Source organism: Falco naumanni, chromosome 8, assembly GCF_017639655.2.
Source record: "Falco naumanni isolate bFalNau1 chromosome 8, bFalNau1.pat, whole genome shotgun sequence".
NCBI classification, from domain to species: Eukaryota; Metazoa; Chordata; class Aves; order Falconiformes; family Falconidae; genus Falco; species Falco naumanni.
In genome coordinates, this window is record NC_054061.1 from 13099127 (window position 1) to 13125918 (window position 26792).

Here is a 26792-nt window from a genome sequence, read left to right on the forward strand (position 1 = left end):
TGAAGTACCCTTGTTTATTGGAAGCTTTCATTGGGAACTTAGGCAGTATTTTCAAAACTGAGCACGATGGCAGTCCAAAGTATAACACTGAACATGATGCAGATTATAAGTCATAAACAAAAAAACCCACACAACAATACTGCCACGTGTTTTTTATGTCTGTTGAATGACATGAAAAAATACACTGAAGTCTTCTGAAAATAAAGTTTTAATATAAATACAAAGCCAACAGAATAGAAGATGAACTAATTTCTGTAAACTTCTAGACAAATTTCTGAAGAGTACTGCCTCTTCATTTAAGGTTTGCATATTTTTTTTTAATGAAAGAAGACTCCTCTAGCCTGCTGAATGGAACAAATTAACTTGATACCAAAAGTTGTCATAAGACAGTTACACAAACACGCCTTAGCACACAGTCTAGTTTTTTCCCCTCTACCCTAAAACACCATTAAAAACAATTCTGAAAATATAATTTAAAAGAGCACTGTGACACATGACTTGAAAAATTTGCCCCAAGTCAGTAAAAGCATATTGCACGTTACTCTGTTACATATTGCTGTCCTGAGAACGTTCAGAGAAAAGACAAACCAAGCATATGCCTTCAAATAAATTTACAACAGTGGTGGCGTATATCAAAACTAAAGTTTCACATTTGCAGAAGTCCATTTCTTGTAAATATCTACATTAACAAACAAACAAAAAAAAGCCTGTACAGTTTTTTGAACAATCATCCCTGGAATCAATTGAGAAAGAAACCTTTGAATATGTGACAGTATATGTGTGTCTCATTGCAAAGAAGCAAAATAATCTTCAATTTACCAGTTATGTTTTCCAAGAGAATGCTGAGATGATGTTTAAAAAACTAAGTCAGCATTGTCTAGCACTGCAACCAAACTAATTTCACAGCAAAGTTAACCAGTTCCCTATCTTTGCCCCATTAACACCACTTCCTCTGTTCTGAGCCTGAACTACTGCCACAAGTCTTTGAGCCTGAAAAATAAAATAACTGAAGGCACTGAACCTTTCAAGAGTTTTTCCAAAAGGATTTCTTCAAGTAATGTTAAATCCCTGATAAAGGTCATGAACAATTTTACTAGCAATCTCCAGTCTGAAAAGCAGCAGCATGTTAAAGGTTTAAGAGATGATTAAGGTTTTGGTTTTGTTTCTAAAATACTTGAAGGTAGAATGATGTTCTGTTCAGCAGCATGATGTTTGGATTCCAGGAGAATTTTAAGTCTTAATTTGATAGTTTTCTTTTTTTTTTCCCCCCTTTTATTCTGAAGTCTTACTCCTGAATTATGACTTCTGCTCAAATAAGATGGAAAGTGTTCTACACATACATTTCTGCATAAACAAAGTTTACATTAACTGATACCAATTTCAATATATTTCAGTAGAAGCTTTCAGTAGTATAAGCTGCCACTGTTTAAGTGATACATCACTGGGAGAGGAGGAGAGCACTCCATGTTTCCAACAACATCCTCTAGGTACATTGCTGCTTGGCCAGAAGTTCAACAAATGCTCCAGCCTGAAGTAACTCCTCAACACAAGCTTTCAGCCAACTCTGGCAAGTAACTAACTGAAGACTAGGAGGAAGTAAGCTCCACAGGGTTTCTACGCAGATGCCTCTCAGAGTGACACTGAGTGACGTATATTAATTTCTATTTCTCTCTCTCTCCAAGAGCCAAATGTACAACTCCTGGCAGAAGGACACCCAGGTTCCAGTGATCAGCAGATCCAGATCAATGTCCTCTAAATGAGTCGTATGGATTCAGTTTCTTCACTGCTTTCATTCAGATACACATCTTGTATCACACACAGGGCTTCTTCTTCAACTTCTGTTCATATCACCATCTTCTCCTTTCAATATTTATCCATCAAAACACCCAGCTGCACGTGAGTGATGACCACTGAAGTAACTACTGCCATAAACTGTGGAAATGCAGTGCCTGGGCTCCGCTCCTAACGCCACCTGCACGGCAATGGGCGCTGGGGCAGGCAGAGGCTGGGCGAACGGCTGGAGGCTGGCCTGAAGAGCCGCGGAGGAGTGCAGCGAGCCCTCGGCGCTCTGGGCAAGCAGGCTGCTGGGCCTGTGGGGCTGTAGGGAGTCACGGTAAGCAGAGCACAGGTCTTGCACTGGCGACTGGAACTGGGAAAGCATAGCTGAATGCTGGGCTAGGGGGTAGTAACTCGCCTGCTGGAAGAGAACTTGAGTAGTGGCTTGATTGCTTAGATTTCCCACTGCTTCCTGCTCTTGCTGTGGAGTTGTTACTTGGTTTTTTTTGTTACTGGCATCTTTGATGTCGTTCTCATAATATCTGAAACAAATTATAAGTAAGATTTATCAAAGAGAAAAGTTCACAGAGGTTGCATATATCCCAAAATTTCACGAGTCAGGCTACATCATCAGCTTTTTGGCCCTAGCTCGATGTAGTAATCCTCATCTGCTTTCACCATTAATTCTAATTATCCTGCCACAATATTCACAAATTAGGTTTATGGATCATTTTACATCACAAGTGTGTTGTTACTGATGGACTGGTTATCTTGGAACCTTAAGTCCACAATACAAAGGCATTTTGAAATGGTGTAAGTATTCGCAGAGTATCAAAGTGCATAGCTATAAGGGAACAAGGCAAGTTCCTGTTAGGTATTAAGAAGAAATATTTTCACACTTTTGATTATCACGAGAATGATGAAGCACTGGAACAAGTTGCCCTGGGGGGTTGGGAAGTCTCTGTCCTTGGAGACAGTCAAAACTTGCCTAGATAACACCCCAAGCAGTCCAATTTAACTGCAGTTGGCCCTGCTTTAAGGAGGAACTGAGAAGGTCCACCATCACTCCCAACCTAAATCATTCTATTAAACTTTTTTTAATTTTCTATTAAGACTGTATGTGCTCAGATACCAGACCAGTATTGATGCATCACAATCATACCATTTAGTGGAGAAAAAACAAAGAATAGTTCTGAAACGGCTCCCTACAGCATTCTTGATGTTAGACACTGGTGTGTCTGCAGCAAATATATTGCAAGTACAATGAGAAAACAAAGGGGAAAAAAAGCTTTCATCAGCCCTCTGTAAAAGCTTCTATCCAGTCACATAGACAAGCAGTACAAGAAAACACAACGAACACCAAACTGTGCACTCCATTCTGCATTGCAAATATTGTTAAAATACAGTATTTAGTAAAGGGACCTGGTTTTTTTCCCTTTTATTTCTCTCCCCGAACTGAAGATAGAGAATACCAATGTATATTAATTCTAGCTAAACAATGGCTTAAAAAAATGAAATAAATTAAAAACCAAACCAAAACAGAGTATTAACATCTTCTTAAGAGCACAAACAGGTTTCTTTTCTTCTGATCTTACATAAGCATCATTTCTATGCATTGGGCAAGATGTTCCCAGGAATAACATGTTAGCAATTCAAGCTGTGTTGTCCAGGCAGGAGAAATCTGCATACAGATACGTGAGGCACACACGCAAGCTGCAGCAATCAGAGATGGCCGAAAATGGAGGAAAGTGTGATCTACAGAAGAAAAAACAAAAGCGAGAATTACACTGTTACTAATCACTGCAGTAAGCCTATTATGTGCGTACATGGCAAAACAGGACAAAATTAAATCGCAGCTTCGTTCCACATATCTCAGAGTATTAACTCATGAGCAGAAAAAGTCTCTCAGAACTGGATGAAGCTTTCCTGAAGATCTCTGTACTATTTCTTCATAACTACTATGAAAACTTCACTGTAGTTTCTTTCATTTCAGAACAAGCCATGAAATAAGCTATGCTAAAATTTGTAGACTGGTCTCAACTGAACCAAAGTTTGGTATTGACAATCACACACATATTTACATTAGTGCTGAATCCAGCTTATGAGGATGCTGCAGTTCGCTGCCTCGCACATGGGCAGATACTGGAAGCAATGCTGCAAACCAAATCATTAAAAGCCCCATCATTCTAAATATGTCATGCCTTGCAGCACAGGACTCTCTAAAAAATGCCGTTAAGATTCATACACTGAAGTGCATAATACTATGTCTACAACTGACAGTACTTCATACTCTGAAGCAGATCAAAAACTAAGACTCCACTTCTGACAGTCTCACCAATTAGTGTGCTAAGCTGAAGGAAAAAATTGATGTTATCTAGAGATTTCTGAAAAGAGGCAAGAGGCTTACGTGCAAGGAAGGGACACGGTACCACTTGCCACCTGAAATAACTGCAAAGAGAAACCTTTCTGCCCAGATAATTTTGTGCAATCCATATTATGAGAAGTTTTAAAACCCTTGTCTCTCCGGTTTCTGTCTTTTGCCAAATGGAAGGTCTTTCTAGCATAAAGCTAAGCCTCTTACCTTGCACTGAGAAATCAAGGAAATAATATGCATATTTCTCCAGAAAATCTTGGATTTTTGCCAGTGAGGTGATTGGCCAGCCATTGTGAAGGTCATTCTCACGGGTGGACACATGGAGGTAGTAGTCAATGTAGTGTGCTGGTGTTGGCAGGTAGAGGTTCCAGTTGAAGTTTTCCAAAAGCAGCATTTCCATTCTAAGCAAATCTTTCTTGTTCAATACCACATTCACATTGCACATGCATGCCAGGTTATTCAAGTACTCCAACTTTGGAACTTTGTCTTCTTTTTCTTCAAATTTACCTGCCAGAAGAGACAGTTTTCAGGTAAGATTTATCATCATGATTGAGCATCCAAAAGCCAACAAAGAGCTCTCCCAAACCCAGAAAGTCTAATGATAAAAGGTGTTTTTTAAAGAAGGATGGGAAAGGACAGTGACTTAAGTAGGAAAGAAGCCAACAGACTGGTCAACATATTCCTGTATCCCTTTTATGGTTTTGTTAGTTTGTTTTTAATTGTTTCTATAGTATTGATGCCAAAACCAAGATTATAAACTCATTAGGATTACAGATAGTTTTTCTGACAGTAACTGGAAGCAGTTTGCTGAAGGGCATTCAGTCAAGTGTGAAGCAAGCAAGCAGTACGGGGAAAATACAGCAAAAGAAGATCTAATATTGAGGGGGAAAAAGCTCCTTTGGGTATGGAAGCTAAATGCACGTGCTACAAAAAGGAAGACATTGAAAACCCTTGGGCAACATCACCTTTGCCCTTGCTGCTTCAGAATTTCTCTTTGTTCCTTCCTGTCTTGGAGGGCCTCATTAGCTAAGGTCACCGAAAGGCTAGGAGAAGTACACTGTAACCAAGTGATTAACATAAATAATTCCTATGGGGTTAGGAGAGAGCATACATTTTCAGAGTCAAGATAGCTAGGCAAAGCTGCACCTTTTTCTAAATTGTATTTACCAGCCTACTGAAACAGCAGTAGTCTCTAGAATGACTCAGTTTTCACCAGGAACTACAAAATGCTGTCATTTTTTTTTTTTTCACAGAAAAACAGAATCTCACTTTATTCACTCTTCTTTCATAAAAAAGCATTCACGATCTGTTGCGACGGAGGGAAGACACAGTCACTCAATATGAGTGATCAGCAGACTTCATTTATTGTCCCTTACAGTCACCTTTTATGCCTTCTTATAATTAGCTCATACATATTACAAAAGTTAAGCTCATTATTGGTTAGTTGCCTAAATACCAAGCCCGCCCCTAGTTTCTCTTCTGTAGTTATCTGTTCCCACCTGCAACATTCTTTTCCCACCAAAATCTTCCTGTTATTGTGTAACAAGAACAGCCAAGGATAGTGTATTTTTGCTTTACTTCAGATAAGCTGAGAGCGATGTGCATTTTTGTCCAGCCAGCTGGACTATGTCTATGTGACCCTTTTCAGCTAGCCAGTTATCCACAACGATCAGATTTGATTCCCAGGATTAGATCTCTCTGAAATAAAGCAACAGCTTTACTTTGCTGCAAACTTAAGAAAGCAATGAAGTCTTCTCAAATTCACACTTTTGCTTTACAAAGCCAAAAATGACCTATCTACGAGCCACTCCTTGTTCAAGAGCCAGCAACAAACATTCACCAGTAATAAGTCTCCAGTACAGCTTAAAGAACACCCCTGCTGCAAAATCCAAACCCATAGCTACTTAAAAGTACTCTGTAGTTATTCTTCCTTTGTTCTTGAAGGCATATAATCCACAATTGATTCTTGCATCCATTGTCCTTCCCTTTCTTCTGTAAGAGTCCTCCTGTACCAACACAGACCAGCTGACAAGATACTAGCATGTCATATGGCTTCAGAGTATTCTCGTCAAATCTAAAAACAGTTAGAATGAGTATTGCCCTAGAAAATTATTTTAAAAGCAATTAAGATCTTGCTATCCATTTAGGATAGTAATTCCATCCAGAGTGTCTCTAGTGTATTAAAAAACTGACAATTTTCTGTACGATTAGCAGCTTGTCTTTTTAAAATGTCTTTTTAACACATTTAAAAATGGATTTTCCATCTTTGAGCCTGTTCAGCTATCATGGATATGAAATGCATTGAAAGTGTAATATAGCTGCCACCCACCATAAAAGAGCATAACAATAACAATGAAAAACAAAATTTGTCCATCATATGAAGTAGAATGGAAAAGGATTGCGGGCATGCTGTCAGCAAAAAAAACCCTTAAAATTCAGGAGTCTGTATACATGTTCATGAATCTCCTTGTCATCTGAATTTAGAACTTTTTAAAGAAAATGAGATTTGAGAGAAGTTAACCCTTTGGGTTTTTTCCTCACAAGGTGACATCACAGCCTGATAGAGAAATTTAGGGAGTATGCTAGCAGAAGGAGGAAAAACCACTGCACGCACTGCATTCTGCTTAGGAAACTAAGGATGAGTTCTGTCATTCTGGCTTCCATAAGTTCTAGTTCCTTCTTCCTTCCCTCTGGAAAGCAGACTATCAGCAGAGCAGTGGTTAGGAAGATGTCATACCAGCATAGGGCAAAGCTATTTGACTTGATCAAGAACTTCGATTTTCTTTTAAAGTTAAAAATAATTGACAACAGCTAGATTTAGCTATTTAGGTAACTAGTCATTTAAGATTTTCCCCCTTCTGTTTCTCAACACACTAATTCCTAGCTTTAATGTTAGATAAGAGCAGCCACTGCAGCAGATTGGAGACAGTGAGTATAAATGTAGCTAAATAAATTGAAGAAAGGCTCCAAAACTGAGTTGAGAATGGGGGAGAGTAATCAACTCAGAAGTTTTGCTTCAAATAAACTGTAAAATTTGAACATAAGCTACTTTCCAAAGCCCTATGCAAGCAACTTGATCACCTTTTCTTTCCCAATTCCACCTTGACCTAAACATTTCGCTTCAAGTTTACCAAGCACTTCCTACCTATTTTTAAATTGAAATCTGAAGACGACAGCAATAGTTCATTCCATCAGAGCAAAGAGATCAGAGACAAGCTGGGAAAGAACAAGCTTAAGATGGCTTTAAAATATAGTGTGCCCTTTTCCAGTTCCCCAATTTCTCTAGTTTAAAGATACCAGGATATACTATTCTTATTTTTGTTCCTTCATTTACACCAGAAATTAAGAGTTTACGCACAACATATTTAAGCTAAGATGACCAGGACCTCCAATAAAATTACTGCAAGAGTATTTAAAAAAAAATCAGACAAGACAGTTGCAAGTCAAGTAGTGGCCAAACAAGTAACACTGGCTGGTTTAATCAACATTGTGCTTTGGAAAGGAAAATAAAGCTGTTTCAGCTACATTATCACCTCGAGTCTGTAGTTTGAAGTTCATGAGAATTGCATACAAGTAATTTGCATACTTTTGAAATGCCACTGTAGACACTTCAAATTAAGTTTGCTGTTGTGTTTTGAGCTCCAGTTACTGATAAAACTATTTAGTTGTCACTATTGCTCTCAAAAATAGTTTTCTTTTGAGGTAACAGAATCATAAGCCTTTAAAGCAATGCTTAATTTAGGAAGTATATGGATGCTGCAAATCTGTTATACAATGAAGCCTGCTGCAGCTTAATAGATCAACAGGATGAATAAAATGAGTATGTAACGTAGGTTCACATTGGGGACCAACCTTTTTGTTAAATCTAAATAGAGGCAGCATGGGACATTTTTAAGAGTGTGTAGTATTACTGTATTTAATGATGCAAAGATTTTTCCAAGTTACTTTAGATCATGTTCTGCCCCACTCCAAATTCTAGTTAGATGCTCCTGCAGGAAAGAAAAAGCGAGTGCTGTTTATGTTACTCATTCACACTTCTGTTTTGATGAATGAAAGCCAAAGTCCTGTTGTCAAGGGGAACAGACTTAAGTTATAAAGAGTATATTTCATTAGTACATTTGTCACATTAGCAAAACAGCTTATGGATCCATGCCAGCTTTTCACTAGGAAAAATCACTCAGGGTCTCAGGGAAGCATCACTGCTGTCAAACGTACCCTGAAGAACTGACTCACCCGCTGCAGGAGGCAGGAGCTGGTACAGACACCTAGCCCAGCATGCGGTTCGGACATTGCTGGTACCTGGGGAGATGATCTTCCTGGGGTTTTGCACGGGTAGCAAAACAAAAGCAGGACATGCAGGCAATTTGTTTTATTACATTTTCAGAGTCCTTGAGAAGATCGAGTAACAAAAAGGACTGCCAGTTTAAAGAGTCATTAAGTGTAAGTACTTTCTGTCCTATAAAATCAACCCAAAAGAAGGATAAACCAGTCAATCCCATCTAGTCCAGCATAAAGAAAAGACCTATGGCTGCTTACACAGCTGAAGGACCACTTTTCTTTATTCCTATGTTGTTGCAGAAGGTGGTACAACAAACTTCTGAGACTCTCTCCCATGCCACCCTCAGATACAAGCACAGCTTCTAACTGTCCTCCAAGCGAGGCAAGAACGAGACAGGCTATTTTAGAGATAGCCTGCTTCATTCCTCTTTCTGCAGGGTCTTTCATCTGTCTGTACAATCCATGCAAACCACTCAGGTCAAGGCACCTGAGTTTTTAATGCCTTACTGCAGTAAAGTTCAATTACTAAAGAAAATACTCTGTACGTGTACAGCAACAGGGAAATAACAACAACAACAACAAATTTAGGACTACAGACTTCAGTTTTGCACAAATTATATCCTGGACTGCCACCCACTAGTATCCTTTATTGAAAATAAGTAACTCAGCTGTCTTTGTCAGAACAGTTACCTGCTCACCAAGGTGGGACTATAAATGGAGAACGGATCGCAAAGCACAGTCCGATAGACAAGCTGCCTGATCTCTGATGACGACTCCAGATAGTCAGTGGGGAATCAGGTGATAAAGGATTACCCATGCCCTAAACACAGCCCATTTAGCACAGACATCTTTTCTTGCTCCGATTTCTTCTGTTGTCCTGAGTTAACGCAGCTGCTGAGGATCCACTGGCAGATTAAGGAGCTGGACAAAATAAAGCCAGGAAAACCACAAGAAGTACTCAAGTACTCTGTGAAGTAACCCAGCACTGGATGTGCTGAACAAATTTAAAAACTGTTATCATGTCTCCATAGCAGCAGAATTCTCTTGAGGAAGAGAGTCCATAAGAACTTGAATTGCTGGAACATTCAATGCCACTGAGCGGCTGAAAGAGATGTTGGTTTTATCAGGTACTGAAGCACCTGCTACTGAAGAGGGTTAGCTCTTCAGGGACGAAAGAAACAGCTTTTAAGACCCAGCTGGGATTTTACAGCAACAAGCAAAAGCTGCATTACTTTAACTATACTGATACACCGTAATGTTACGGTCTCTGCATACTGCAGTTACAAAACTCACAGAAGAAACAGTTGCAGCAGCTGAGGACGGACTGCCCAGGTACTTGCCCTCTCCCCAGTTCACTGCTCCTGCAGCTGGACCATCCAAATGATTGTGTCAGTGCATCTGATCTACTTTGGAGCAGCTGGTTTGCACAGCTTTCTGCAGGCAATTTGAGCCAAGTAGCACCACAGCAGATGGGATATCTTTACACAATCCCTTATTTCTAACAGAGCACTTAGGGCTACAGCACCTTAAAATATCACAATCATTTTCCATAATAAATTGCCCAATGAAGATGCAGTTTAGAACTTTACAACCTGCTGCTGCTCAACAAGGGGCTGCCTGCTCAGCTGCCGGGGAGGAGACCTGAAAGTTCCTCAGCTCCCTTCAGACCCCATGTCAGTTAAATTAGATCAGTCCACTCACTGAAAGCATCAGCCAGCTCATTCTGTCTGGAGAAACATCAGGAGCTGACTCGACGCACTGGGGTGCTTTGGCAGGGAAAAGGAAAGCAGTGATGTTTTCAGTCGCTTACCTGTTTGCAAAGTGAGCAACACCGTGCCTGGTGCAGAGACAGCCGCGCTGGCTCCTGTGCACGTGTGCTGGTCACTGTCCTGCCCTAGAGCCAGCTGCCTTGCCTGAAGACCACCGGTCCCAGTTGCCCAGCATTACTTCTCACCAAAAGCCAGCATCTCCCTGACCTCACAGCAGTCCACCTGAGCAACACTAATTTCCTTCAAGCAAGGGACAGATGGATTGTCTTGAGCAATTAAAACCACTGGACTTCACTAATGATCTTGCAGCAGCAGGAACCTCTTCTATTACTACAGCTGGACCTCAAAAGGAGGTCCTCTGTCTTCTGATTGTGTACCTAGCCAAAACATCCACGTGGACCTCGTCTTTCTGTACTGCAAAAACACATTTAGTTTATGATTCTGATTTAGCTCATAAAGTTTCCCTTAGTGCAAGTATGACAGACTAACTACATCCCTGTGTGACATCAGTTTTTCCAGCAACTTTTCCTTCCCTCCCCCAACAGCTTTCAGTTCACCCCTAGATTACTGTGAACAATTTTTACCATTCTTCTTCAGAACTGATTCAGAGGAAATAATAACCACTGACGACATTAGTAAATCAAACCTTTTATAGCTGTTCTGAGGACCTAAAACTATCTGGCAGGAATTTCCAGAGCTTTCTCCAGTTATCACACTGTACGTACACTGCAAAAAGACATACATCGCCCGGCTAGCGAACAACTGGATGATTCCAGGGACACACACCCACATTCCTCCCAGCTGCGGCAAGCCCAGGCTGGACGTTACTTGGCTGCTAGTGTGATTTGTTTGGCACAGTATTATGGTCTCACTCCCTCATCTCTTCCACAATTATCACCAAAGTGGGAAGCGCTATCATCACCCAGTTTCCCTATCTGGGGAAACCCATGAGCCGGTCAAAATGCATCTCTAGAATACAGTAAGAGAAATTAGCTCCAGCTAACTAAAGGACACACAGCAAAACGCTACATTCCCATCATGAAAGCACTGCTGTCCTATGCTAGTGAAAATACATGATGGCATTGGGAGGGAAAGGGGCGGGGGGGGGGGGGGGAAGGAAAAACAAGTTTTTGAGATTCTTTAGATTGGAGAGAGAAGCAACAAACTTTACAGCTAAACACAAGTTTACAATAATTTATCTGAGCTTCGAAAATTGTGCTCAACTTGTATTTAGCTTAGAAGTTTGTTGCTTCTATTTCAGAAGTTAGTGTTGAAAACCTTCTCTATTATGCCCCTCCCACCTCCAACCCCCTTACAGTAATTACTGGGAATAAGTAATCTTGCCTCTAACTACACCTCATCTTGCTTGTGGTCTGCACACTACCCTTAATCTCTTACTCTTTTCTAAGGAAGCAATCAGGAAGAAAATCTAGAGTTTCCCCAAATACTTATATAATAATTATATATGTATATTTTATATATATTATATCAATTTATAACAATAACAAAGACAGTCTGCATTAAACATTCATCTTGATACCATGAAAACACCACAGCTATTTAAAAAAAGAGACTAGCTTTTTTTCTCCCTGCAGTAAAGGTATATAATTTTTTGAAAAGTGTCTTGCAACACAGCCTGAAGAGCACTTTTGCTGCAATCCTCTGGTGAAAAACTACGCAACTTCCTACGGCAATGCTTTGCGGGAAGTTCCTATTACTGCATTTGAAGTAACAGGCAAGGGACTGGTTTTATTCTTTGCTACAATGAGAACTTTTAAGGTGACATTGGGTCGATACTTCTGGCTTACTCAGAATATTTTACTACAAGACATTTTAAAAAAAAAATAATCATAGTACAAGATTTCTTCCATTTCACATAATTTTGAAGGTAACAAACTAAACACAGGAATTCCCACTTACTGTAAAGTGGCTTTTCCTGATTTGACTTACATCACTTAGAACGATACATCCCAGAAGAGGATATCCTTATTGCACATTAAGATGGCCTAAACAGTAAACAGCTTACTATGCTCCTAAAAGTCACCAGACTGAGCCCTAGTATTTTAAGCCTTAGCTATACAAGTTAATTAGGCATTAACTTCACGCAAAGCTACTTTGGTTCAACTTTCAATGTTTGGTTTCTACACGTTGATAGGAAAGCTGCCTTGACAATAACAGACCTTTTCCTCTTCCTGTAAGAAATTGTATCGTCCCAGATCAGGACGTATACATGCTACTGCATTGCTTTAATCTTAATTTATAAAGATTTTCACACTCTAGCTCTCTAGATATAGGCTTGCTCTTTTAACCAAATAGCCTTTTTTTTTTTTTTTAAATAGGCAGAAGTTGAAAAACATTTCCCTCCAGTCTTATCATAGGGAAGTTTGTGAACTTCCTTTTGCTTCAGTTGCAGAGAAGTGGACTGAAGTTGCATTTTACTTCAGTCATGTACATAATAAAAATCTTGAAAGCTTTTTTGCTTCTTTTTAAATCCTAGAAGCTACAGAAGTCAGCAGTCCAGCTCTCCCAGTCTCATGTAGCAAGCCTCTGCCAAGCTCTTCCCAGCATACCAACTCTGACAGTTCATAGAACCATAGGATGGTTTGGGTTGGAAAGGACCTTAAAAACCATCCAGTTCCACCCCCCCCACCACGGGCAGGGACACCTTCCACCAGGGCAGGTTGCTCAGAGCCCTGTCCAGCCTGGCCTTGAGCATCCCAGGGATGGGGCACCCACAGCTGCTCTGGGCAGCCTCACCACCCTCACAGTGGAGAATTTCTTAATACCTAACCTAAATCTACCCTCTGAGTTTAAAGCCATTCGCCTTGTCCTGTCCCTACAGGCCCTTGTAAAAGCCCCTCTCCAGCTTCCTTGTAGCCCCTTCAGGCACTGGCAGGCTGCTGTAAGGTCTCCCCGGATCCTTCTCTTCTCCAGGCTGAACAGCCCCAACTCTCTCAGCCTGTCTGCACAGGAGAGGTGCTCCGGTCCTCTGAGCATCCTCCTGGCCTCCTCTGGACTTGCTCCAACAGGTCCATGTCCTTGTGCTGGGTGCTCCAGAGCTGGATGCAGCACTGCAGGTGGGGTCTCACCAGAGCTGAGCAGAGGGGCAGAATCATCTCCCTCACCCTGCTGGCCATGCTGCTTTCGATGTGGCCCAGGACATGGCTGGCTGCAGCCCAGGATACAGTTGGCAAGCCATATTATTCATACAAGATTTGAGGGTATCATTTTCACGCTGTCTGTGTAGCACTGGAAATGTAAACCAGCTATAATTTTTTCCTCTAAGTCCAAATGAAAAGTTATTAGGAGAACTGTTGAAGCATCAATTTTATGCTGGGGAAAACCAGAGTAGGAGCATAGATAAATCTGTCAACTTCAAGTAAAGAAAATCTTCTCTTTTCCTGAAGGTAATATTCATCCGCACACTGGGAAAATAATAATAATAATAATAATAAATCCACAAAAAAACTAGCAATGCTGCAAGGCATTTTTTAGTTATGAGTTTACCCAAAAAAAGAGAGATGGCCTGAAAGCTGAAGGAGTACACCTCTGAGCAGGCGTCAGCCTCCAGGCTACCTGAACATGGCATTTCATTCAGTCTGATGTGTTTGACATTAAGAGTACAGTTTCACAACAATTTACGAATCGTCCCTAGCCCCTCTTCTCTCCATTGCACCAGCCTAAAGCTTCTCTGGCTCCTCAGGAAAAAAACTCTCTGGTAAATAAAGAAAACAGTTCTTCAGCTGGGGTGGTTCTCTGCCAGTCTGCTGCTCTGAAGGAGCTTGTCAGAGGTTCAGGTCAGCAGAACTACAGCATGTGAGAGTCACTGAGGCTGCCGTGAGACTGCACCTACAGCAACCATGTACATTCTTTGTTCAGATTTTAATATTGGCCTTTTCTGCAACACGAATCAGTAACTGCTCCACATATATTAACCATCTTCACTAGAGTCAGATGAACAGCAATGCTTAAATACATTAAATGTACGGAGGGGGTTATTATTTTACCATTATCCCTTCAATTTAAGCTCTTCAGACCACAATGAGCAAGGAAAAGCAGTAGCATCCCTTATCCTGAGGGCTAAACATAGAGTATCACCTTCTTTCCTCATTTACCTTCTAGCTTCTGTCTCTCCATATTTAAATTTTTTTTTTTATCTTAACCAATATGAGTACTTGCACTTTTTAGCCATCAGTGCTAGAGTTTGCATAAGTTTTGCTGTCCACAGTAGTGCATTACTCTACATGGCTCCCACATGGCAGGATAGTTTCTCTGTAACCTACAGACTCCATAAGTCTACAGGGACAGACGGCGGTTCCTTGAGGCACCAGTCTTGCTTTCCTCCACTTGCACAGCACCAGCTGCAGAGAAGATTTCAAGAAAGCACTAATGACAAACATTCAAGATCGTTTGCTAAATGGATGCCAGTGCTGAAGCTTTAGCGTTAACAGCAATGCCTAGCTATTTGACAGAAGCCCAGAGCAAACGATATGCATGCCAGCATCATCAACACATCCACTAAACGCCTCAGAAGCAAATTTTCCTTTGGCCCCTGCATAAGAAGCTTCCAATTTGCAAGGAACTGATTATGCCCAGTGATCATAGCAGAGGCACACATTGTCCAAGGATGGTTCTCCAGGAGAAGCTGCGTGTTACACAGACGTTATTCCCTACTACCAACTCTTCCTTGGAACTAACCTCCCCCAGTCCAGCCACTTCCTTCCCACTCCATCACCCTGATGTACATTGTCCCTTTCCACTGACACAGCTTCAGCTGCCAAAACTTCCTCCGCGCATGAACACATGAAGCTGAGCAGAGTTCATTAACAGACTGCTTTATGCCTTGCCTTGGACTTCATTAGGCTTTACCCTAGGTGGGTGGAAGCTGTTAACACAGAGAAAGCAGCACATGATATATAAGGAAAACAACCATCTGCTCCAAAAGAAAAAGCCTTAATAGACAGCAGCCAACTTACTTGCTAGGAGAAGACAGGCAAATGAAATGATGTGCAGTTGCTTGACAGTGATGTCATAGTGGTCCATAAAGAGGTCCAGCAGATAGACGGCGAGATGACGGGCGGTAGGGCAGAGATCGCAGCGGTTGCAGAGGACTGTCAAGAGATCAACGAAGTATCGGCGCATCCCAATCTGCGGTGAATGAGCCTTATACATGGGCAACTTCAGCTCCTAGGGGCCGGGGGAGGGGAGAGAGGAAAAAAAGGGGTAGGAAAAAAAGAGTTACTGAGACAAATACCATTTCAGCATCTGGAATCCCAAACCAACACCTGCCACCTGCCATGGCAAATGCTCAGCAGCCACAGCACAGAGTGACACAGAAATCGGGGCTGGATTACTGCGTGTGTTGACAGTCAGTTCCCCTCTGGGACTTCGGCCATCCACACGCTTTCCTTACAAGCATGAAACATGTGGTCAAACACTGTAAATTACAGTTTAACCCAGGACCAACCTCTGTCGCTTTCTACAAAACACCAAACTTCTTGGCCATAAAAATTATTCTTGAAGGATTTTTTTACATTTTGTTCACCCAATTTGGACTGTTAAGTATGGCTTCAATAGAGTGTCACAGGTAAGAAATGTTTCTCTGACACTGCCTCTTCTCAGTTGCCCAAGTTATGACATCCTGTGCCAAAAAACATGCATATCTTCAGAATAAATAACATTTATCTAACTTTTTTTTTTAAAAAAAGAAATCACATGGTGCATGGCTGCAGCAAGAAACAAAAGCAGACATTAACAAAAGAAAAAAACCCAATGTGGGAGAATGATTACTTTTATAATTATAACAAATTCCAGTATTTTCTGTAGTAACCTATTACAGTATTATAAAAGCTAGTTACTGAACTGACAGACTGTATTTCAAATTTAATATATGGGTTTTCATTTTAAAGGGAGAATTATACAAGTTTGTGATTTACCTATGCTACATCTTCACCTGCAAGGGTTTTTACACACCAGTTGCTAGCCGCTTTGCAAAAAGCGGGTTAAGGGAAGGAGTGAAGACCGCCAGGAATACCTGCAACAAGCTAATGCCACTTAAAAGTTGACACTTGCTGACTTTAGACACTGTCATATACTAATGCAGTTGCCATGGCCAGACTTGAGTTCGAATGGGCTGAACACACGTTGATAGGCACGGATTAGAAAAAGGCTCTTTCAGCAAGGTATAGCTCTCAGTAATTCATCAAGGGAATAAGTAATTTTTGGTTTACATATATTTGAAAATAAATTAGAAGTAGTGCAATGCTGCGAGATAGATGTGTTTTATAGTGGAATACAAAGCAGTGCATAGCAATTAATTCTACTAAATAAATCAGGACTTAAAAAAAAAAAAAAAAAAAAAAAAGTGTTCTGTGAACATAGCTGCACTGGCTCCCCCATTTACAGAAGTAGGAGGCACCACCTCGCACAGCCAGCATCACGGCTGCCCACGCTCCTTTCATCCCCTGGAAGGAGACATTCCTTGAGGAGGTTCAACTTATCGGGAAAAAAATAGCTGCACAACCAGGCTCCGAGGGGCACACAGCAGTGGAAGCCAGGGAGGCCGCAGGAGGAGAAGCGGCGCGCAAAGCCGGCCAGCCGGGCGCAGGTACGGGTGGTTGCTTCCCAGCCTGCTCAAAGAGAGTCACTGGAAAACCACATTCCCGACCGAACAGACACACGCTGCGGACGGGCAAACAGCCCTTTGAAACCTGGGACAGCCTTTGCTGGCGGATTATAAAGAAATCACCCACCCGTAACGATTTATAAAGGAGGAAGAGAATGGAACATGTTGCCCCCCATTGTTTTATACCCAGAAAAACCCCATAAATTTGGTTTTTCAATTGCCTTATGTACGGAGATTTCAATCCATCAGTACAAGTGACATACCCAGGTTCAGAGCAGGAATTCGTGGCATAGCCATAACATGAACGTTCTGACAGGAACAGTTGCAAGCTCAGTGCTTACATCAGTTAAAATAACTGCCCCCCCCCTTTTTTTTTAAAATGTCTATACACAGTCCAAGCTATCAGAAGATCAGACGGCAATTCTACCTCCAAAATACTTTGTTCTTCTAGGTGACTGGTAGGAGCTTCGAGTTTTAATTTTTGAAATGGCCATCCTGCTTCTACAGCTAAGTCTCCCAGCAAAATTATACTCTATACTCCAGGGTCAGCATACATATTTAATGTGAAGCTTGCTTTTTAGACCATAACACCAGATGCAAGAAATGAACAGTAACTCCAGTTACACACCTCGTCAAAAAATCTGATCTGTCTAAACATTACAGTTCACTGAGTGAATAGGACAGGCTCAGAATGAAAGCAGAGATCCAGAGATTTGCACCCAAACTTCAGACACTCGAAAGCCAGAACAACCCCTACTAAGCCCATTGCACTAGAAAATTCAAAGGCCAGGCAAAGCGCTGGATTTAAACCAATAGGATTATTCTGCTACTGGTTTAACAGAGACATTTACCCCCCATATGACATCTGCTTTTTTATTTTTACTCCCCTTCTGCCCTAAATCGGTTACTAGTAAAGGGTATAAGTGAAAGGCACTCCCATTTTGCTCACCAAAAGCCCCACGTGGGCTTTGTATAACGAGACCTGACAGCACAGGCAGGGTTCAGCTTCAGAATTAATATTAGGAGGAACAGAGCCACGTACCGTAGTTTCTTACAAGATCAAGTTCCTAGGCATTAACTGATCAAGGGTAATTACCTGTGTATAGGCAAGAGCCTTGCCCTGCACCACCTAGCATGAAGCAGCTAGTAAGCAGTTCAATGCTTTTACATGGACAGATCAGTCTTAAATGAGATTTTCTTGTAGAGGAAAGCAAGTAGTACATAGCCTAACAATGCCAGAGCTGAATGGCAGGCTTACGCTTGATCAACACCTCTGTGGGTATGCACCCCTTTCCATCAGCCCCCCACTGGGGTCTTTAGCATAAATTCATCAAAGGGGAAAAAAAAATTCCTTTGAATTCAAAAAATGCCTTTGCTGCTTTGGGGATAGGGATGCAGGAACAGCAAATACAACTCTATGGAAAAAAACAACTTTCAGGGAGCAAGAATAAAATTAATCCTTTCCATTGCTTAATTTTTTCCCTCTATTTTCAGTAAAGCAACAGATTAGAAAGGGGGAGTCCTGCTGCCTGCTGGAATCACCCTTTCATATGCTGCTTCTGCTTATCTTTGACCTGTTCATCTTTATCTCCTTCAAGGACTTGGCTTTGGGCTGCTGAGCAATTGCCACATTTTTAGCTAAAAGGCAGCACAGAGGAGACTCGCAGGTGTCTTGGAAATTACTTAACAAGCTTTGCTCTACTTATTGATCAGTGTCTCTCCACAAAAAGCCTCCAGAAAGTCAGAGCACAGCATTTAAAGGAATCACCACTATCTCAAAACCTGGAAAGTAAGACTTGGGCGGAGAGTCAGCGTTAAAGGGTGAAGACTTATTTTAAGCTGCCACCTCCTACCAGCTTCAAGACCTGACCTTCCAAAAGGAGTGAGTCGGTGTAAACACTTTTAAGTGGTGTTAAAGACAAATCTTCCTCAGCAATCTCATCTGAAAGTCAGCCAGGCTCCAGACATCAGGCATTCCCCGCAGACAGCACAGCTCACCTGCCCGCTCCAGCCGGAGTTCATCACCTGAGCTCAAGAGACACGATGCTGGGGTGGCTTCCTAACTGGGCTGAGCAAACGCACTTCAGCATCCATCTCCCAAAGGAGACGCTAGGCAACAAGACTTAAACTAAAGCTTCTGAGCAGCCACATGAAGGTTAGGCTTTCCCCGGCCATTTGAACTAAATCAACCCAACAGCGACGGAAGTGGAGAGGGAGCAAACAGGATTATTTCCTCCAGCTCCCTTAAAGCAGGAGCAGCTGGTCCAGGCCAGTCTACCCAGCACTCACCTACATCACAGTACCATATCAAATGGTTTGCCATTCAACATGGCAAGAAATTCCATGCGTACATTTTTTCTGTCCAATTTCTTTTCAGTAAACCTGTTCTTCCACTGATAGAAAGCCAGTAACGAACTGACAAGCAGCCACAAGAAAAAAGTTAGTTAGCAAGTGATGTGACATTATGGTAATCAGTCACACTATAACGATCAGTTCTTAGCACAAAAGTGGAATTCATCAAGGTATTTTAGAACAACTCACAGGCTTTTTGACAAAGAAAATGAAAGGCTGAAACAAATATGTCTTGGGTTCTGAAACTCAGGGAGATGTTAACGGAATCTGGTTTTCTACCATGTCTAAGTGCTTGGCGCAGGCAGTCAGGATCCGTTCCGTGCCACAGGTCAAACACACAGCATCTCCTCACTCCCTGCAACAGCTTCGGTGTTTCTTACTGCCCTCCTGCCTCCCAGCACCAGCTGCCTCAGCTGCCAGCTACTCAGCTGCTGCTCACGGGCATCTCCAGAGAGCTGCATCCCCTGCGGGCAGCCAGGTAAATTACCTTCTCATTTTGTAGCAAAAAACCCCACCTAAGCCAGAGCTACTCAGTAACAGTAAAGCCTATTCATCTAGAAACAGCTGTTGCAATACTCCTCTACACAGACACAGGCTTCATTAACTACTATGAACTTCATACTTCTCTCATTGTTATTCTTTTTTAATCTTATTATCTACGTCTGTTTCTGGATATGTAAACAGAATCCAGTGTATGGCCCCTGCCACCACAGCCCACAGATGTTCACCACTGATCCTAACCCAAAATCTGAAAAAAGGTTCCAGCTGATAAACAAAGATAACCAGTGAAGTATAACAAGTTTCAGCAAGTTCTGCATGATCTTTATTAATCCAGAGGAAAAGTACAGAAACTCAAGATACCACTTGTGTGTGTCAATATAAGGCACTCAAATATAAATTTAAAAAAAAAAACAAAAACAAAAAAACCCACAAAAAAAAACCAAACAAAAAAACCAAAACAACAAAACAAACCAACAAAAAATCAACACCTGGGAGGGAAGGCTACTAAGTATTTAAGTCATAAAACTAGTAAAAAGCTAACTTGGACAATCATTTAGTGCTCTGCGCATTGCGTGTTCCAGAAAAATAGCACATACGTGACCTCCACCAGATTCTTATGAATTCCTGTAGTAAGAATAACAGATACTGCAAAGTTGTTAGCATTAGAACAGGAAAAAGAAATGCCAGTAGGTGAAAAATAAAGGGAAAGCTTATCTAGCAGCCCATTAACAGTTGTTCTTTGAAAGAGACAAACTCCTTCCTGTTTTGTGTTCTAATCAAACAGTTTTCCAGCTGCAGAAGAAAGGTGCCAAATTGATCTGTGAGAGAATTATTGCACTCCACATGAGAAACCACTAAAAGCTAACGCCTCTATGACGCATTATTTATGCGGGCAAGATGATATAAGAAGAAAAATTTAGACTACACTATTTTTTATAGGAGCTTGAAAATGCAGAGCACTGTGCATGCTTCTTTGCAGTAGACTAGGTAGCACGCTACCAATTTAATTTTGCTACTATTGCCACACTACTCTCTCTCGCTCAGAGAAACAATCCTCCTGCCCCTGCACAGACTGCAGCACTGTGCCTACCAGTAAGAAAATCACTTGGATGAAACTTGCTGGTAAGTCTTTCTGTGCTTTGGCAGCTGCCTGCAGTTTGGTCAGGAAGCTGAAGAGTTAGCATGTTTGCCAGCAGCCTGACAGCAGAGCACAGCTGATGCATTTAGCTTTTACTGATCTTAAAGCTGGCCAGGCAAACTGAAAGGGAAGGGCAAAGATAACCGGCAGGGCAGTGCTCTTCGGGTAGGGCCAGCAGGATGTGTTTCCTCACCCAGCAGAAACCCACAGTGAAATTCTCTGAAACAGCCCTGCTCAGTTTGCTGTGCAAGCACCAGCCCCGCTGTCTTGTAAGACAGAGAGACCCGGGACTCCACCTGTTCGAAGACAGAGCAGCAAGGGACAGTCCAGGATTCTCTGCGTGACCTATTACTCCTCTTCAGCCCTGCCATAACTGAATCTCTGAGAGTCCTGAAAGTGACAGCATTTCCCGTTATTTCAGCAACCTTCAGCTGTTTCAGACCAGCCTTAACCAGGTTTCAGGAGAAGTGCCAGTCTTGCACAGCGTCTGGATTCAGTGCATAGGAGTAAAGACACAAACCTGACGGAAGCGTGTTTCAAAAAGGATTTCAGACAGTTCCTCTCTATTTCCAGTGAAAATTTAAAAGCCAGTGAGTTTCTAATAAGGAAGGGCCATATAGCCCTTATTTCCCCCCTCATTTAACGGTGACCAATCAGGTAGACAGAACAAGAGCCTAAACACACTCATTACACCGCCTAGATAGCACTGCCAGCAGCTACCCTTACTGATCTACAATGCATTCCACTGATGTGCGAATGAAACACCATAAATTCCGATTTTCTTCTGCGTTACCACTGTTCCTGCACACTCAAAAGGAACAGCATCTTCTGCAAAGGGCCCAGTCTCCGGCCACAAACAGAACCTCAGGTTCCAACCTGCTCAGTGACTCTGGCTGACACTGGGTTGTTTCTCTTTCAAAGAGCCTTCAGTAGTTTTCCTCCCTTTACCTAGATTAAAGGCCATCTCTGACTGCATTCTGTGCTCTTCAAGCATCACCCCATATCACCCGCTTCTGCCTTTCAAAATACCTACAGGTAAACACAGACTCCGTTCCTGAGATCTGAATTTTGCGTAGACAAATTAAGCTTCAGGCATCAACTGAGAAGTCACACAAGAAACCTGTGGCAGACCCAGACAGCATTGCAACTCTACGTAAAAGCGTTTTGTGCTTGAATCCACTCCACCCTTCAGCATCCTCACAACAGTCCCAGGCATTCAAAAGCTGCAGGAAAGTTGAACCAGTATTGTGCTTGAAAATCTACTACTTCGCATGTTCCACTGTGGTATTTTATCAAGCATTTCATAAAGTCCTTCTTAAACGCTTCAAAGTATTTTGAAGTATTTTGAACTTCGGCAGCTAATCTGAGAAGGATCAGAGAAAACGGGTGAAAACTGAAGTCCCAACTTTAACGAAAAAAGAAGAGAGATCATGAATAACCATGGACTTTATTAGGACACCTGCTCCTTTCAGCTTCACGCAATGCTGCCATCTATAACATAAGCAAATTACAGCTAGCAACCAATAATGCTATTGTTGCTGATTTTCAAAAGCTAGCGGGTTTTGTATGTGTTTTCTATTAAGTGAACAGATTATGCTTTTGTTGCTGGGCTGCCAGTCTTGGATTAAAAACCTGATATTAATACACCTCAATGCCTGTTAAACCTACTTTCTTTTACAGCTGATTCAAACTGGGAAGGTGCATCAGAATGAGAGGTTAATGTTTTATCCTGTCTGTTAAATGAAATGGAAAAGAGCACAAAACCTTTTGCATGTCCACAGGTATGTGAGACCCCTGAAGTTCTTATTTTGATTTTGTTTTAAAACCCCGGGAGATGCACTGCTGCAATGCCCCAACACCTTCCCTCTGCTCAGTGTAACTGTCTAGTCCGTGCCAATCTGTGTTTCAGGCTGTGCCAGGCAGATCTGAATGTATCAAACTTACCATTTAATTAATTAAACATTGAAGGGATGACCACTTTTTAAAATAACAATGACAAGGGTGGACTTGCAGGCTAAAAGATAAAACAGGACCTGGTACATCAAGACCTTCACGCTGCCAATGGGTCAAGTAAACCAGATGCTTTGGCACAACTGCAGAAGAGAGAGGGACATAGACTGGGTGCAGGGAGAAGAAGAAGAGGTGATGTTTTTACCAGAGTTCTTACTGAATTAAGTTAATAACAGGATCCTGCACTACTTCTAACAGGATGATTTAAGACTGCAAGAAACACATTTATGGTGACAGTACCCAGAGACCAGCGAAGAAAAGGCCCCCTCACAACAAACCCTGTACGGATCACACTCCTGCTTCAGAGACCACAGTTCAAACTGACACCATGGACCCAGCCAAGGGAGGCATTGCACATCAAAATATAATGAAATACATCGTGGTGGTTAACAGCATTTCCTCATTAATATCTTTAAGCCAAGAGTTGGTGGGAGACAGGTGTGGAGCAGCCTTCACCTAGAGGAAATCACTCGGATTTTTTTACCGCTTAACAGCAAAGGACTGTTCGCTTTCAGCAGAAAGAGGATCAGCTCTCCTCACATGGCTGAAAGTAACTGCAGACAATAACAGGGACTGCCTTTAAAAAGATCAAGTTACAATTATTAACCTTCTAAATTCTCAAGCAACAAGTTCTGTAAAATTTGGCCCTGCTCTGAGAAGCTATGCAAGAGATAGGTAAGGGAAATGCAGGCAGATATAGTAATTCTCATTAATAGCAGGAAATGAACATATCCTGGAAGAAAACAGCCCTACATAAGCACAAAACTGGGGGAGGAATAGCAGTCATCACTTATTTCTGGGACACTCAGGCTGCTTTCTAGAGTAGAGTATTTCCTCAACTTTAAACAACAAGCAAGGGAAAAAAATCAACACTGACTTGCTGCTCAGCGCTACACACATGTGGAGTATCCGGGGCTACTGAAGCAGACAGAAGAGTTCCGTGCAGATGTTGCAGCAATACCATTTCCACTCAGAGATCTCTGATTTTTTGCCTTGAAGCCTGGCACTGCCAGTGCCTCTCCACTGTAGAAGTAGCTCAAGCACCAGAAAACGCACACACACCCAGCACCTTTGTTGGCTTAGTGTGTGTTAGGCTTTTCTAGCACATGTATGCTCAAATTTTTGTTTTCCTTCCCAGCTCAGTCTTGCAACAGGTTTAAACGTTCTGGCTTAAGCCAGGGAACACTTTTAACCTTTCATTTCAAGTCTAAGGACATGTGTAGCGCTTTTGGAATTTCAGCGTTTTGCTCCACTAGGTCAGCACACTCAATAACTAACACAATACAGCCCTGCTAAGCTGAGCACTACATCCCAATAATCACAGCACAGATACTTTACTAGCCAGACAATTCAGGGGCTATTAATTTCCTCCACATTGAGCTAGAGCCTTTGGGAAGTCAAAAGCCTCACAGCATCTTTCAGCCCTCTCTGAATTAGAAGCCAGGTATACCAGTGCATTCAGTATCTGCTCTCATGCAGAACATACCCGTCAGATACAGCACACAACATCTGTCACAAAGGACACCAACTTTCAATGAGGTTAAGAACTCTCAGACCCAATTGGGAGCATGAGAGGGATGGGATGGCATGACATTTTTTCCAGTTGTTAACATAAAATCTGGGTTGTTTCACAGTAGCCATACATCTGTGTATCTAAATTATTGGGGGGGTGAGGGGTGTGTGTGTGTGTGTGTGTGTGTGTGTGAAGTGTTTCCAATGATCCTTCGGTTGTTTTAAGATAAGATTTATGTTCTTTAAAAAGGACATGTTATTTCTTACCTTAAACCCAGACTTTAAGCGCATTCTTCAAAAAAAAGTGGGATAGCCTGCAACATGCATTTCAACTTCCAACATGCATTTTCAACCTCCTCGACAAGCAGCTGTAAGCAATCTTCCTGCCAGTTTCACATGCTAAAACTAAGACCTGTTTATTCTCACCCAAGACCAGGGACATGCACTGTTCCAGACTAGGACTCCTCAGCAAATGTCTTAAACCAGAGAAGTCATTTAGGCTTGAGGGTACCACTGCCTGAATTTTCTGTATTCCAGTATGAACACACTAATACACTAATAACATACTGGTACTCTAGTGGTGATGCCACTATTGAAGCATATTTTATTCTATGCAACAGCCACAGGCATCCCTAAAACTGGTCCACACTCACAAAACTGACTTCAGTACCTTAAAATTACTTAGATTCCCAAACCTTGCTGAAGGATCCTTTTGAGGAGTTCCACAATGTTTTATGGTAAATTCTGACACTTTAGACACCAAAAAAGCAAACCTTGGTGATATATTTGAGAGGTGTTTCTGCAAAATATTATCTGGGAGAAAAAAAAAAAAAATCACAGAAAGTGAACCGAAGAAGTTTTAGGGGCTGCGATTATTTTTGCTTGATGTACTTTGCGCTCAGGATTCTCATGTAGCACTGCCTCCAAAAAGAAAAGTCAGCCTTACAAGGTGGGTGGAATGAAGATTAAAATTGTCTAAGCAGAAAGATTTGTAGACCTTGCTCAGAGCAGAAAAAGCAGAGCAGCCCAGAGACCCTTCTCCCTCTTTGCAGGCTCTTTGAATTCCAACAATGACTGTAATTTCAGCAGGCCCAGGTCAGCATCCATACACTGAGCAGGAGTTTTAGCACTCTAGAGCTGTCAGATGCTTCCAGAAAGCAGGCTGAAGAAAAACAGCCGATTAAAAGGTAGTGGGTACAGGGAAACAAGAATAAATAAACGATGAAAGCTTCCCCCCACCTTGTAAAACCCTGTCAATGAGATTCCCAGTTACTCCCTGCCCCTCCCCCTCCCGGGCCTGAAAACCTGCCTCAGCTGGAGGGCAGGACAGCAAAGGAGGAGCTGGTACCCTGCGAAGGAGCTGGTACCAGCCCACCGGCACCGCTGTGTGCTCAGCGGGCACACACGGGGAACGGGATCTGCAAAGATCCCACCTCGCCTTGACCCGAGTGACTCAGAAGCCGTGTGGGTGCAGGCAGCCAGTGTTTGCTGGGGGGCAGGCCCCCTCCCCTCCCTAGCTGAGGGCGTGTGGAGCCCCCCACGGCCGGGTAGGGACAGGGGCAGGGACCGGGGAGCCCCGAGCGCCTGCGGCCGCGCACCCGCGGACACCCTTGGGCCGGCCCTGCCCTGCGGCGCCCACCCAGGTGCAAACGCTGCACCCGCCTCGAGAAAAGCCACGGCAAGCCGTGTCTGCGCTTCCCCCAGCGCCTCTACAGCCGGCCAGCGAACGGCCCCCTCCCCTTCACTCGAATGTCAGCGTTTCGCTGTCGGAAAAAGCTGCGACACTGTTTCTGCGGTTCCTCCAGCCCGCTGTTCGCGGGTCAGCATCAGCATCCTCACGGCGCTGAACGCAGCGAGTCACGGCCCCCGGCCCGGTCACCGCTGCTGGGAAGCCGCGGGCAGGTAGTTGTGGCCAGCAGCTTGCCCAGGGCCGGCTTCAACAGGTCGCGGTCACGAAGCAGCGGGCGAGCAGGCGCTCGGAGTGACCCCGCTCCTTCGAGGCGACCCCCGCCGGGCAGCGCGCCGAGCCCCGCAGGGGAGGGGGGAAAGGAACAAGGTGGGACCCAACCTTCGTCCTCAGGGTCTGGTGGATGTCCGCGGCCAGCTCCCCCTTCCACCACTGCTGCTCCATCCTTGTCCTTCCCATCCAGACAAAGGTCTGCAGGAGAGACGGGGCCGCGCCGCTGGAGGGAGAAGGGACCGGACAAGTCGCGGGCAGCCCGCGGCAGCTTCCGCTGGCCGCCCCCCCGGCACCGGCCGCCCCGTAACGTCGTGATTTATCGGCCGCCCCCCCCCGAAGGCGCTGCAGGCCGGGGCCGGCGGCGGGGGCAGCCCTCGGGGGGCCGGCGGCAGCGCCAGCCTAGGCGGGCGGCCCGGGCCGAGCCCCGCAGCTGGCGGGGGGGAGGGGGAGGTGGAGCGCTGCTGCCCCCCTCCGCCCTTAATTGGCGCTAATTAACA

The 26792-nt window shown here is 43.1% G+C and overlaps 1 protein-coding gene across 1 annotated transcript; it reads right to left on the reverse strand.

Annotated features, from left to right (window-relative positions):
- Positions 1 to 26635, reverse strand: CCNJL (cyclin J like). Its single transcript, XM_040604073.1, has 5 exons — positions 26404 to 26635; positions 15174 to 15384; positions 4358 to 4657; positions 3372 to 3531; positions 1 to 2318 (listed from the first exon to the last, which is right to left on the reverse strand). The coding sequence occupies exons 1-5, from the start codon at positions 26479 to 26481 to the stop codon at positions 1871 to 1873; spliced, it is 1197 nt and encodes a 398-aa protein (XP_040460007.1). The 5' UTR covers positions 26482 to 26635; the 3' UTR covers positions 1 to 1870.
- Positions 26636 to 26792: the final 157 nt, after the last annotated feature.